Consider the following 15272-nt stretch of genomic DNA (forward strand, 5'->3'; position numbering starts at 1 on the left):
TTTGTGGAATGGTTGAAAAACGAGTTTTATTGACTCCATCATAAGTGTATATAAACTTCCGACTTCAACTGTATAAATGGCATTTCATGAACACATACATTACCGATGCAAAGTTTTAGAACACATACTCATTCAAAGGTTGTTCTTTACTTTGACTCTTTTCTACATTGTAGAATAATAGTGAAGACGTCAAAACTATGAAATAACACATGAAATCATATAGTAACAAAAAAAAAGTGTTAAATGAAAATATATTTTAGATTCTTCAAATAGCCAAGCTTTGATGACAGCTTTGCACACTCTTGGCATTCTCTCAACCAGCTTCATGAGGTAGTCACCTGGAGTGCATTTTCATTAACAGGTGTGCCTTAATATAAGTTAATTTGTGGAATTTCTTTCCTTCTTAATGCGTTTGAGCCAATCAGTTGTGTTGTGACAAGGTAGGGTTGGTATACAGAAGATAGCCTTATTTGGTTAAAGATCAAGTCCATATTATGTAAAGAACAGCTCAAATAAGAAAAGAGAAACGACAGCCCCTCATTACTTTAAGACATGCAAGTCAGTCAATCCGGAAAATTTCAATAACTTTGAAAATTTCTTCAAATGCAGTCGCAAAAACCACCAAGTGTTATGATGAAACTGGCTCTCATGAGGGCCGCTATAGGAAAGGAAGACCCAGAGTTACCTCTGCTGCAGAGGATATGTTCATTAGAGTTACCAGCCTCAGAAATTGTAGCCCAAATTAATGCTTCACAGAGTTCAAGTAACAGACACATCTCAACATCAACTGGTCAGAGGAGACCGTATGAATCAGGCCTTCGTGGTCAAATTTCTGCAAAGTAACCAATACTAAAGGACACCAATAAGAGACTTGCTTGGGCTAAGAAACACAAGCATTGGACATTAGACCGGTGGAAATTGGAGTCCAAATTTGAGATTTTTGGTTCCAACCGCCTTGTCTTTGTTAGACGCAGTGTGGGTGAACGGATGATCTCCGCATGTGTATTTCCCACCATAAAGCATGGAGGAGGTGGTGTTATGGTGCTTTGCTGGTGACACGGTCTGTGATTTACTTAGAATTCAAGGCACACTTAACCAGCATGGCTACCACAGCATTCTGCAGCGATACGCCATCCCATCTGCTTTGCGGGACTATAATTTGTTTTTCAACAGGACAATCAATCAATCAAATGTATTTATAAAGCCCTTCTTACATCAGCTGATGTCACAAAGTGCTGTACAGAAACCCAGCCTCAAACGGCAAGCAATGCAGGTGTAGAAGCACCTCCATTCTGTATAAGGGCTATTTTACCAAGAAAGAGAGTGATGGAGTACTGCATCAGATCACCTGGCCTCCACCATCCCCTGACCTCAACCAAATTGAGATGGTTTGGGATGTGTCGGACCGCAGAGTGAAGGAAAAGCAGCCAGCAGGTGCTCAGCGTATGTGGGATCTCCTTCAAGACTATTGGAATAGCATTCCAGGTGAAGCTGGCTGAGAGAATGACAAAAGTGCACAATGCTGTCATCAAGGCAAAGGATGGCTATTTGAATAATAACAAATACATTTAGATTTGTTTAACACTTTTTTGGTTACTACATGATTCCATATGTGTTATTTCATAGTTTTGAGGGCTTCACTATTATTCTACAATGTAGAAAATAGTAAAAATAAAGGAAAAAAAACAATGAATGAATAGGTGTTCTGAAACGTTTGACCGGTAGTGTACTTTTTCTAATATATTCCCATCTGTCAAATTACCCTAAAACTTGGGACTACAGTGAATTAGATCTAAAATGTCAACAATAAACCACTCAAATGACATAAGATTATAGCCCTACACCTGGTCTGTTATTTTCTGTACTTCTAAGTACAGTATGTCATGTTATCAGAGTGTGATTTTATACTGCATGAGAAGGCAGCCTTGTACTATTCACTAACCGGTCAGGCACTGGACACCCAGATGTCATAGGCTTATCAATTGATCTCCTGACAGTGCAAACCATACAGAAGGTGGGGCACACTTCCAATCATCTTTGGGTTTATCTTTTGACAAATATTTGATCATTTTGTACAAAATGTGCAGGCCAATAATCCGTATACTCTTGTATCATTATTTACATTTCAGAAAGCCCATTAGTTTGTTTAATAAAAAATAAAGTTAAAAAATAAACTAAATATTGTGACAAAATATTGTTTCAAGCACAATTTCCCAAATGAGTTATTGCAGCTTGAAAAATATTGACTTTAATAATATGGCATATACAGAGATGCATTCATACCTTCAATAGGGTCACATAGGCACTGCAGTGTTAGTACAGTACAGAGTCAGACATTACAAGCCATACCTGAAAGGGGAGTACTTTAAAGATCCATAGACTACTGTAGGCTGAGGAAAGCGAGATTATGACCATCCCATTTTTAGAGTGAATTTAGACTTTAGACTGAATTTCATTCAAAAGGGCAACCCCTGCGGAGTACATTTCTGACATGTCTCATCGGCATAATTAGATGGACAACATGAAGGTGGATATGGATGACTTTTTAGGGCACAATGAGTAACTCCGTGTCTCTAAATACAAGTCTGTCCATCCATGGTCAAAGTTTAACATTGTGTCATGTCCCTTTTGGTCCAGAAAAGAGGCTCCTATGTGTCAGCATCAATCCTGTGAGCTAAGAGGTAAAAAAAAAAAAAGAAATAACAAAACCAAGAACAAATCTATGAAACACATTCAATTGAAAATCTTGAATACAAATACACTGTATTTTAAGAAATGTAACTGATTTAGTTGAGCAGACACATTGATAAGGCTACCTACATTGTTTTGGTATCCTGAGTGCTTCCCCATCAGGGGAGAGAACTTGATGCATCACCCCCCGGAACTGATACAGGACTTTCAGGCTCTTCTCCTCCCCCACACAGGGGTCATAGAACCCAGGTAATCCAGTCTGGGAGAACAACACAATAACATCAGTCATCATCACAGACCTGTTAACACTACTTTCTACGCCTAAGGCGGTTTATAGTTTCAAGGTGAGTTTCTGTAATCACACAATTGCAGTAGCATTAGCAGTACCATGATCAGTATCATACTCTGAAAAATGTTAATCAACACATTACTCAACTGACATTTTACATTCAGTCATGCAAAAACATTTTTTTTTTTAAAGAGGGAATTTTTGTATTCAGACATTCAGGGCAACCGAGCTATGATAGAGTTAGTCCAGTAACTATAGCTTTATACCTTTGTAGCCTCGGTGAGGATGAGCTTGGAGTCCTTCACCAGGCATTGCAGTGGAACAGACACATCAATGACCTTTGCCCGCTCATGCCTCCGACTGTTGTCGGTCACAAACTTGCCATACCAAGCGTTGAGGATGATGAGACCTGATCCAGGACATAACATCCTGTCAGCATGTTGAGGCAATCAACTAGTTTTATATATTTTCTAATGTTTTCTTATACTGATCATTCTGGTGCTGACAGAAGCCCATTTACTTACCCATTCTGGATTCCTCAGTTTCAATGATCCTGCGCACAGACTCCTGCATTAGCAAAACCTTCAGAAGAGAAGAGAGATGTCAGATTTGCTAAAATTCACACAAAAAAGGAGACCAATAGAGCATCCAGTCCTAGTGTTTTAATCATGTATAAGAAATGTATTTTCTTGACACCAATATACATTATGTACGTCTATGAGGAGAAGTTGTTTCTGTATGTCTATAAGGAGACATCGTGCACTCACAGCAGATTCTGCCTCCTGCTTTTTCCTAGCAATGTCCGAGGCTGAACTCTCCCGGTGCTTCTCTAGGTCCCTATACAGTGGAGAGGAATAACGGAATAATTAGGAGAGCTTCACAAGATTTCATTGCACACAATTTGTTTACTTCTTACTTCTATTAGTAAAGCCAAGCTAGGATGCTGTAAGGCCATCACACACTATCCATTATGTGTTTTAAGTAGGTTGACAGAAAGTAGTACGTACGCATTTTGAGCAATTGAAATACTGTCAGAGTGACACAGACTAACATTAACTGTAGATAAGTGGGCAATCTTACTGTTCCTGCTGGGCACGCACGTAGGGCCTTATGATGAGTCTCTGGATAGCGAGGTAGAAGATGAGTGGTCCAACCGTGGCGTAGAACACTGCACTGGGCAGGAGCTGGTCAGTCAGATGGATGGGGAAGAAATATGTCTGGCTGGCACGGTTCAGCCTGCACAAATAAGATGCATCAACAATAAACATGTTTCGATCCCCAAAAATGTATGAGAGTTAAATACCTGAAAATAAAAAAAAAAGTATAATTTTCGGTAAACTCTAAATGTCGACAGAACCAAATACGCTTGACAGGTGTGGATATTTTTGGGGTTGGTGAAATAGATCATGCAACAAATGGCAGTGTAAATGTTTTCTTGCGCATTTGGTGATAGAAAAAACAATGTGGCAGTAAACTTGCCGCAGTCACCGTGAGCAATGTTGTGGGGTCCACCCACTACGACTTGGAAAAACATGTTGAGTTTTAGGCTACATACGAAATAAGTAATAATGAACATCACAGGGTGCTGAAAGTGCATGGTGATGAGCTTAATGCTCCTTTCCAATAAATATTGGGAGTCTTCATTTGTATGTTGGTGACATGATGATAGCTGCTTGGCTGCCAATTGGCAAATGATCTTGCTGTTATCCATAATCTACCCTCTTCACTGGATCTGCAAACTGTTGGCTAGAGTGCAAGTACCAAGACCAGAGTAGACACGTGCTATTTATTGCAGACATTTTGTGCCAAAACCATCAACAGAGTTGGGATGGAAACAGAGAGCACTGTTTTTTATTTGGGCTATGTCATTACGCACAGCCTTTTATTAGCAAATGTATTCAAAATAAAAAACTGAAATACAACATTTACATAAGTATTCAGACCTTTTACTCAGTACTTTGTTGAAGCACCTTTGGCAGTGATTACAGACGTGAGTCTTCTTGGATATGACGTGACAAGCTTGGCACACCTGTATTTGGGGAGTTTCTCCCATTCTTCTCTGCAGATCCTCTCAAACTCTGTCAGGTTGCACAGCTATTTTCAGGTCTCTCCAGAGATGTTTGATCGGGTTCATGTTCGGACTCTGGCTGGGCCACTCAAGGACATTCAGAGACTTGTCTCGAAGACACTCCTGCATTATCTTAGCTGTGTGCTTATAGTCGTTGTCCTGTTGAAAGGTGAACACTTGCCCCAGTCTGAGGTCCTGAGCGCTCTGGAGCAGGTTTTCATCAAGGATCTCTCTGTACTTCGCTCAGATCATCTTTCCCTCAATCCTGACTAGTCTCCCAGTACCTGAAAACATCCCCAAAGAATGATGTTGCCGCCACCATGCTTTACTGTAGGGATTGTATCGGCCAGGTGATGAGCATGCCTGGTTTCCTCCAGACGTGATGCTTGGCATTCAGGCAAAAGAGTACAATCTTGAAAACATAAGTAATCATCAGGCCATAGAATCTTGTTTCTCATGGTCTGAGAGTCTTTTAGGTGTCTTTCGGGAAAATCCAAGTGGGCTGTCATGTGTCTTTTACTGAGGAGTGGCTTCCGTCTGGCCACTACCATAAAAGGCCTAAAGGCTCTCCCATTTCCACAGAGGAACTCTGGAGCTCTGTCAGAGTGACCATTGGGTTCATGGTCACCTCACTGACCAAGACCCTTCTCACACGATTGCTTAGCTTGACCAGGCGGCCAGCACTAGGAAGAGTCCACTAGAATGGCGCCGGAGGGGATGGCTGGCGTTTTACGGGCTCCTAACCAATGTGCTGTTTTGTTAGTTTTTTCATAGTTTGTTATTTATTTTTTTAACTTATTTTGTACATTATGTTTCTGCTACCATCTCTTATGACCGAAAATAACTTCTGGACATCAGAACAGTGATTACTCACCTCGAACTGGACAAATATTTTTTCTTTCGAGAGTCTGACGCGAAGGATATAGTGCTTTCTTGCAAACGGGCCCAAATCCCCGTCATTTGCGTGAAGTCAGCGAAAAAGCGGGCGGAGGTCAGGGTGCCTTCTGAGAATTCGTAGGTGAGTGAATAAACCTCCACTACCATCCATTCTATTGGCCAACGTGCAATCATTGGAAAACAAAATGGATGATATACGATCAAGACGATCCTACCAACGGGACATTAAAAACTGTAATATCTAGTGTTTCACTCGTGGCTGAACAACGACAATGGCGGGATTTTCCATGCATCGGCAGGATAGAGAAGCTACGTCTAGTAAGACAAGGAGCGGGGCTGTGTGTCTATTTGTCAATAACAGCTGGCACGCGATGTCTAATATTAAAGAAGTCTCGAGGTATTGCTTGCCTGAGGTAGAGCACCGTATGATAAGCTGTAGACCACTATCTATATTATTCGCAGCCATCTATTTACCACCAAAAAAACAATGATGGCACTAAGACCTCACTATAGAAGGCCATAAGCAAACAAGAAAACTGCCCATCCAGAAGCGATGCCCCTAGTGCCCGGAGACTTTAATGCAGGTAAACTTAAATCCAGTTTACAAATCTGCATACAAAGCTCAGGCTGCTGTGTATGTGACCAATAAAATTGGATCTCTTTCTATCCGAATGCACTGTAAATCATGTTTTTGTTCATATTGAACTATTTATCAATGATTAAACATACCGCAAGTCCTTACGTTTATAAATTGTTTTAAAGTTGGAGTCAATGATATAACGTGGATGCACAAAGTAAGCAGCATAGTGGGTCAATTTACGCAACAACTAAGAGTTGGAGTACGAGGCAAAACTTCGGCTGTTTTGTTCCCGTAGTAACCACATTGTAAGAGTGTAAAGTGAACCCGTGCACGAGAGCGAGGTCTTGCACCTCGTTCTTCGCAAAATCTGCGGTGCTGCTGCGTCATTTAGCTGACTCTACCTAAGTACTTAGGGCGAGCAAGCAAATACTTCGCCTCCCTCCCAGTAATGAGTGCCAACAGCAGTAACTACACATTTGGAAGCCCTGCCCTTTGTCTGACTCCTGTCCCTCCTATCGCCATGGTACACCTTCCTGAAAACAATGGCACTACACATTGCTTAAACCTTTTCTGCCAGTTCATGTCCTAAAAGACTAGAATGTTCCAATGCGGTTAGCCAAAAAGATTACATTCTTCATTCAGATATGTCACATTTCAGGTTAATTTCAGGTTCATCCATAACTTACAGGAATCCTTTTAACTAAACTAAACTAACTAAATTCATACTAACTAACTAAATTTTACGATTTCATGAGAAAATGTTTCTGCAATGAGGGTGTGTAATAGGGCGGGGCGATGCCAACCTTTGTTCATAAAATATTGTGATATGCGATGGTATCGCCCCCTATTGGCCAACCAATTTACTTTGTTTATTTTGGGGGACGAATCATAATGAACTGGACGAATCATAATGAAAGAGAATGTTGTTGAAAGCCTGGAGAGAGGCCAAGTGCAGGCACATGTTTTACATTTTCCTTTCTGGTGGAGCTTCAGCATGAAACAGCTTTGTGCGGCACGCACATGACGGAGCAAAGTGATAGTCAACTGATGAGGAACAGGCTGTCTGGCTGTAGTGAGTTAGGTTATAAATCATGGGCTGGAGAGAAGCAAAGTCTACTGTCTTCAGAATTGGATAATAATTGCTTTATTTGCCTCATCCTCCTCTCTTATTTTTAGAACACAAGGCCCACACTCGATTTTTTTTGCAAATGTATCAACAGTGCCTTCAGAAAGTATTCATAGCCCTTGACTTATTCCACATTTTGTTGTGTTACAGCCAGAATTCAAAATGGATCATTAAAAAAAGTATCACCCATCTACACACATTATCCCATAATGACAAAGTGAAACTATGTATTTCAACATTTTCCAAATGTATTGAAATACAGAAATCTCATTTACATAAGCAAATGAGTCAATAAGTCAATACATGTTAGAATCACCTTAGGCAGCGATTGTTTACAGCTGTGAGTCTTTCTGGGTAAGTCTAACATGATGACCAGACCGAACGTCTGCATGCGTTGATTTTGTCCCCCCACACCAGACGCGATCAGGACATGTAGGTTGAAATATCAAAATGAACTCTCAACCAATTATTTTAGTTTGGGGACAGGTCGAAAAGCATTAAACATGTATGGCAATTTAGCTAGCTAGCTTGCTGTTGCTAGCTAATTTGTCCTGGTATATAAAAAAAACAGTCTCGTGCACACACTGCGCATGTGCACGGGTTCACTTTACACTCTTACAATGTGGTTACCATGGGAACAAAACAGCCAAAGTTTTGCCTCATACTGCAACTCTCTTAGTTGTTGTGTAAATTGACCCACTATGCTGCTTAAACATTGGGTTGTTATTTTACCTGAAATGCACAAGGCCCTCTACTCCGACAATGAATCCACAGATAAGAGTGTAAACGTTTGTTTTCTAGTAATCTCTTCCCCTCCAGGCTTCTTCTTCTTCTTTTTTTGGACTGGCACCAACTTTAAAAGGTGCATTACCACAACTGACTGAAGTGTACACCTCAGTTCATCTTTCAATCACCCACGTGGGTATATGCTCCTAAAAACCAATGAGGAGATGGGAGAGGCAGGACTTGCAGCGTGTCGAGTGTCACAAATAGAACCAAGTTCTATTTTAGCACCTGGCCACGCAGACGTTAGCGAGCAGTGTGGGTGGAATGATTGAATAACGTGTAAATTTATTTTGCAACGCTCGCGCACATGACTCGTCCGGTCTGGTCAGCATATAAAAGCTTTGCACACCTGGATTGTACAATATTAGCACATTAAAATTCTTCAAGCTTTGTCAAGTTGGTTGTTGATAATTGCTAGACAGTCATTTAAGTCTTGTCAGATTTTCAAGACGATTTAAGTCAAAACTCTAACTAGGCCACTCAGGAACATTCAATGTCATCTTGGTAAGCAACTCCAGTGTATAGTTGGCCTTGGGTTTTAGGTTACTCTCTGTTGCTCTCTATTCTGTCTCCAAGTGTCTGTTGGAGAGCAGACTGAACCAGGTTTTCCTCTAGGATTTTGCCTTTGCTTAGCTCTATTCCATTTATGTTTATCCCCAAAAGATTCCCTAGTCCTTGCCAATGACAATCATACCCATAGCACAATGCAGCCACCACAATGCTTAAAAATATGGTACTCAGTGATGTGTTATGTTGAATTTGCCCGAAATGTAATGCTTTGTATTCAGGACATAAAGTTACATTTCTTTGCCATGTTTTGCAGTTTCACTTTAGTGCCGTTTTGCAAACAGGATGTATGATTTGAAACATTTATATTCTGTACAGGCTTCCTTCTTTTAAATCATTTAGGTTAGTATTGTTGATTAACTATACTGAACAAAAATATAAAACGCAATGTAAAGTGTTGGTCCCATTTTTCATGAGCTGAAATAAAAGATCCCAAACATTTTCCATATGCAGAAAAAGCTTGTGCACAAATTTGTTTACATCCCTGTAAGTGAGCATTTGTCATTTGCCAAGATAATCCATCCATCCGACAGGTGTTACATATCAAGAAGCTGATTAAACAGCATGATTATTAGACAGGAATCGGGATTCGTCGAACCAGGCAATGTTTTTCCACTCCTCAATTGTCTAATGATGGTGATCGCATGCCCACTGGAGTCTCCTTTTCTTATTTTTAGCTGATAGGAGTGGAACCCAGTATGGTCATCCGCTGCAAAAACACATTTGCCTGTTTGTGGCCCGCCAGTTAGCTTGCACGATTCTTGCCTTTGTCCTTCGACCGCTAATCAATGAGCTGTTTTCCCACACAGGACTGTTGCTGACTGAATGCTTTTTGATTGTTGCACCATTCTCGGTAAACCCTAGACCATGGGGTATTCAACTCTTACCCTACGAGGTCCGAAGCCTGCTGGTTCTGTTCTACCTGAATATTAATTGTACACACCTGGTGTCCGAGGTCTAATTCAGTCCGTGATTAGAGGGGAACAATGAAAAAATGCAGAGGAACTGGCTTCGAGGTCCAGAGTTGAGTTTGAGGGACCTAGACACCCATGAATCCGACAGAGAGAAACAATATTTTCTGACTGGACATTTTGTGCTCTGTATAGCCTACATTCCTCTCTTGCTTTCTGTATATAACGTTTACTCAAATAGGATAGGCAAAGTAGTCGGAATATCACTCGTATGCTGCCTGACTCCGTTCTTTACTGCACAGCGCCAGTCAAGTTCAAATATGCTAAACCAACGTCTGTCAGATGTCGTTACCATCTATGATGGCTGTCAATCATTATTGTTACTAAGTGAAGCTACTGCCTCCTGTCTTTGTCCAACTGTGTTTTGACTGCAGTTACTACGGTTTACCATCAGGCTCAGAGTTCAGAAAACTTTAAAGCCATTTTTCTCAGTTTTACTGTTTGCATAGTTACTGCATTTGCAGAGTAGTAGTGACAGGTTTTGGGGGATATAGAGATATCTATTATTTTAAATAGTAGAAAGTAAACAAGTATTTAATATATTAATAATAATAATAATAATAATAATACGTAAAACATCTTATTTTACAACTATGTGTCCCTAAGTTTTATGTCATTGGTGTTACCACCTTGAAAATCACTAATTAAAAAGATAAGCATTCACTCCAGTGGCAACCTTATCAGGGGAGGGGTATATTTGAAATAAAATTATTAGCTAATCACACTATTTTAGCATGTAATACATTTTAGGATTCCATTGATAATTTGGTGTGTCTAAATGAAAAGTGGCATCGGTATTACTCAAGTTAAATGAAGGGAAATGACATGATCAATGATATCACTTAGGTCAATTATTTTCAAAGGGTTAATGACCTTAGCTTTGAGCACCTGTGACCTCCAACCCCTGATAAGGTTGCCACTGGAGTGAATGCTTATTAATTTTGCTTATTGATTATTGCTTATTGATTTTCAAGGTGGTAACACCAATGACATAAAACTTAGGGACACATAGTTGTAAAATAATAGATGACCTTAGCTTTGAGCACCTGTGACCTCCATTTTAGAAAATCCTTAATTACCTGAAATGTGTCTCTGGTGTTACAATGATATAATAATGGTACAAATATTTAAAGTCTTTAATCTACCATAATAGCTGATTTAGAAGGGTAAGATATACCAAATACATTTAACTAAAACAATCTTGAAAAATAAAGTAAATATTTTCCAATAAGCCATGCCACCACAATTCAAGAACAACCCAGATGCCTTGTGCCAACAACTACGGTACTGAGATAGTGTGGTTAAAAGGAAAACTTACTAGTAAAAGGCATAAACTGACGGAAAATGTTGTATAGAGGTGCTGTTTAATGGAGAGTAAACTATAAAAATAAAGTTGCACAATAATTATGCTCCCAAACATTTCATTAGTATAGCAACCAACGTTTCAGCACACCTAGAAGAAAACTGAGCTATACTTACTTTATCTTGAGGGAGACTCCCTGAGGTACTCCTACACTGACGGTTGCCCCCAGGACACTGTGCCGACTGATCTTTCTTTCTGCACCGTACTCCACCACTGTCCCAAAAAAGCCTGATCTACAAGACAATGACAGACAGTCAGCAAGTCTTCCCATGTTGTCAGTGGCCTGACCTGATGATTTATAATAAACGTTTCAGTTCTAAGATTCAATGGCCTTAATTTACCAAAATAAACTAAGGCTAAAATCGTATCATGAAGGGGACATACTTGATTGAGCCCTTGACTTTGGTCTGTTCATCGTCCTGGAACTTGTACTGGTAGCTCATCATCATGAAGGAGTGAGGGATCCCAAGCTGCAGAGGGCCAACAAATACAGTTAGGACAGGAAATAGAGAATACATCCGCAACAGACAGTCCCTTCTTATACTACAATTGCTGTATATAATTATCTTATGCTGTGCTGACCTGCATGGCGAAGGTGAAGTGGCTGGTCTTGGTGTCCCTGACGATGCTGGTGTTCATGGAGGACTGGGTGCCCCAGCGCCATTGCAGGTAACCCATGGTGTTCTTGTCCAGGTGCCGAGCCAGCACCGTGGTGCAACCAGGCCGCACGCCCCGGGATGAGAACTGGAGTCCACACTGAGCAGTCACAAAGCTGGAGAAAAACAACGGTCATTATTCAGTATATGTCTTCAGCCTGGAGAAAAACAACTTTCATTCTACCATATGTCCTTTCTGATTCAACTATAGCCCAAACACAATTTGATGCAGCTTTACAGATTTCAAATGTCCTGGAATCTTGACTTACCAGCGAGCAGTGAGGTTGCGGAATATCTTCATTCCTAAGAGGGGCCCGTGTGAGTCTCCTGCCCCAAACTCTACCTGGGTAGGTACACAAATATATAACCTCTCACATTGGACTACTCAGTGTAAAATAAAACACAAATGTGATAATTGTTTGATTTATGTAGTGTAGGTGTGTGAGCATGTGAAAGCACTAGCTTGCATTGTGTGTGAGTGATATGTAGGTAGAAATTGTAAATGATTAAGTGGTTCCTGACCTCCCCCCATCCCTTAGCAGAGGTGACTCTCCGTAGTGCCAGGTTAATGTTTCCTCCTCCGTTTCCGTTGTGGGTTGACAGGGAGCCAGAGAGAACAGCTGTGTCTGTGGTGGTGAGGGGGGCCTGCAGTAGGTAACAAATAACAATACTCCTGATTATCCAATGTGATGGTCCATCAGCCATACTTTTACCCACTGTGACTTTGCTCCATTTTCAAACCCATTTCAAGATTTTCTATTACCTCTATGGATTGTGATATGTGCATCTTGTTGATCTCAACATGTGGGAAGCCCCCTCCGGGCAAATCCTTGTAATCCTCCTCATAGCGATCAAAGAGGTCTGTGGCATCTACACCCACACTGATCATCCCCTGAATGAGACACCGTCACATCAATAATTGATCATGTAACAGCAGGATTTCAGTCATATAGTTACAAATACATTAGCAACACACACAAACCTTGGGATTGGTCCTCTGCTGTAGTCGCCTCTCCTCCCTCTCTCTCTGCAGACGCTCAAACTCCTCTCGGATCTCTACTGGAGTTCTTTTTCTCTCCACCACCTGGAATCAGTATACCATTTGAGCCATTGCTGCCTGATGATCAGCGACACTCATTACCTTGACAATGAAAATATATAGGACTTTTCCTGCCACAGTACCCTATGTATGTTATAAATACAAGCCAATGAAAAACTGCTGGACTAACCTCCCATCCTTCAACATCCAGCCCTCTCTTGCCATAGATGTCATAGATGGCTCGTAACTGTGGGTCACTTAGGACTACAGCGAGAAACATGCAACTGATCAGTTTCAATGAAAGGTACACATGCATACAATACTGCATACAATCCTGAGCAGAGAAAATAATAGGTAAGTTGAGCTAAATGTTCAGCTGAAACAGATCATAATCATGATGGTAAATTACATGAAGTCCCAGTCTAGGATTCATCTTACCCTCATAAGCTTGATGCACTAGGTTAAAGAGCTGCTCTGCCTGCCTCTTTAATTCTGGGTCTCTGTGCTTGTCTGGGTGGTAGAGCATGCACAGTCGCCTGTATGATCCCTTCAGCTCCTCCTGTGTCGCCTAATGGACAAACAGAACAAAACGTGAGAATTTCAACTTACTTGTAAGAAAGTACTAGTTAGTTATTATGATTCCACTTACAGTTATGCAAAGTCACTAAGTTCAGTGCAGTGTTGCCTTGGCTTCTTTTAAATTGCAAGTAGACATATACATCTTTACAAATAGGTTTAAAAGTGACAACACCTAAAATTAGATGTTGCAATTAAGGCCTGACTATGACGGGTGGCAAGCCAAAGCAGCTAGTCTTTGCTTGGCAGAAACAAACTTGCTAGCAATTTGAAAACTGGCCATTTTCTAGTCTACTCAGAACCAAAACTTTCGTGAACAGTGGCATTCTGACAGTTACTGGATTTGGTTCTAGTGGAGAGTTGGGATGTTTGGCTTCTGGTGCCAGTGGCAGGTAGAATCAGGGCGCATCCTCTTAAATTCTATAAATATTGCCTTAGGCTAGCCACATTTGATAGAAGTTAGGCTAGTAACATTTTACAGAACAGTCCGAAATCAATGATAAGCGAGGGTCAACTGACTTAGCTAGCTAGCTTAGATGGATAGCAAAACGGGAAGCCGCTTCAATTTGTCCCAGAAAACTTTAACAAATTAATCAAACCGACTGTGAAAACACTTCTCAAAACATCCACACAAACACATCCAACAGGATCCAAACATGCACTACCTCTCTTCTGACATTAAGTAAAGAATAGTAATCGTTGTTGTCGATTTCATCGTCTTCTAAGGCCGGCGCCATGTTTACAACCTTTCATCTCCACTTCCGCTATGTCTCTGTGCAACACTTCCGCTCTTGTTGCCACCTTGTGGACTGGATGTCTTTATCAAGCGCGCCTATAAACATTTTTGACCGCGTCCAAAACCAGCGCACCAGAAATATTAGAAATAACTTTTAATTGCGCAAATTAGGCTATATTAATCAATTTGATCGATCATGTGCCTCAAACGGGTGTTCTAGTTCCTAGTCCCAAGGGAAGATGTTCAGTTAAAAATCGCAACAAAAAATACATTTGACAACTGTTTGCCAACTGCTTAATAAATAATTGGGTAGGCTTAATGGGCGCAGTGCATCTCTCTCAGCTTGCTTTACAGGTCAGATTTGTGAAAACTCACACTTTGAGTCTGCCTGTCCTTGTTACAATGTTACACAGTTGTTATTAAATATTAATTGTTGTCCAATTACATAATTCCGTGGGATAATACACTTGATTACAGCTAAATTAAATAATTGGGTAAAGAAAAATATATACCATATTCAGTGCATTGTGCACATTATGCTTTTTCATTCCTTTTTATATATTTTTTCGGAATAAAGATTCAATGCCTGTCTTGTACTTCTGAATAGTAAGGATTTTTTCTCAGTGGTATTTGCTCCGTTTGCGATACTGCTGTGCAAGCGTGTAGATAGGGCGCTGCTCTGTGACATCATCCGCCTTCTTGCTGAATGGAGCTGTCTTTTCAGCACCTCTCCGTCTGGGCCTATCTCTAGCAGAGCCACATAGTACATGTACATGTCTATCATTTAGCCTATATAAAACACTTATACATGTATCTATATTATTTTATTGTGTTGCATAAGCTAAATGCTTGACTTTATGACATGATTGTATTTAGCCAAATCTTAGCAATATACATTTAAATCTGACTTCATGCTCAATTCCAAAT

The 15272-nt window shown here is 40.5% G+C and overlaps 1 protein-coding gene across 1 annotated transcript; it reads right to left on the bottom strand.

The window, feature by feature from the left end:
- LOC139416650 (dnaJ homolog subfamily C member 11-like) lies at positions 1–14385 on the bottom strand. The gene is made up of 16 exons (XM_071165582.1): positions 14275–14385; positions 13472–13601; positions 13224–13297; positions 12977–13078; positions 12758–12886; positions 12517–12639; positions 12264–12337; positions 11921–12110; positions 11723–11808; positions 11455–11571; positions 4061–4216; positions 3748–3817; positions 3505–3562; positions 3247–3389; positions 2821–2950; positions 1–2674 (listed from the first exon to the last, which is right to left on the bottom strand). Exons 1-16 carry the CDS (start codon positions 14344–14346, stop codon positions 2649–2651), a joined length of 1680 nt encoding a protein of 559 aa, XP_071021683.1. The 5' UTR covers positions 14347–14385; the 3' UTR covers positions 1–2648.
- Positions 14386–15272: the final 887 nt, after the last annotated feature.

This window comes from Oncorhynchus clarkii, chromosome 9, assembly GCF_045791955.1.
Source record: "Oncorhynchus clarkii lewisi isolate Uvic-CL-2024 chromosome 9, UVic_Ocla_1.0, whole genome shotgun sequence".
Taxonomy (NCBI): domain Eukaryota; kingdom Metazoa; phylum Chordata; class Actinopteri; order Salmoniformes; family Salmonidae; genus Oncorhynchus; species Oncorhynchus clarkii.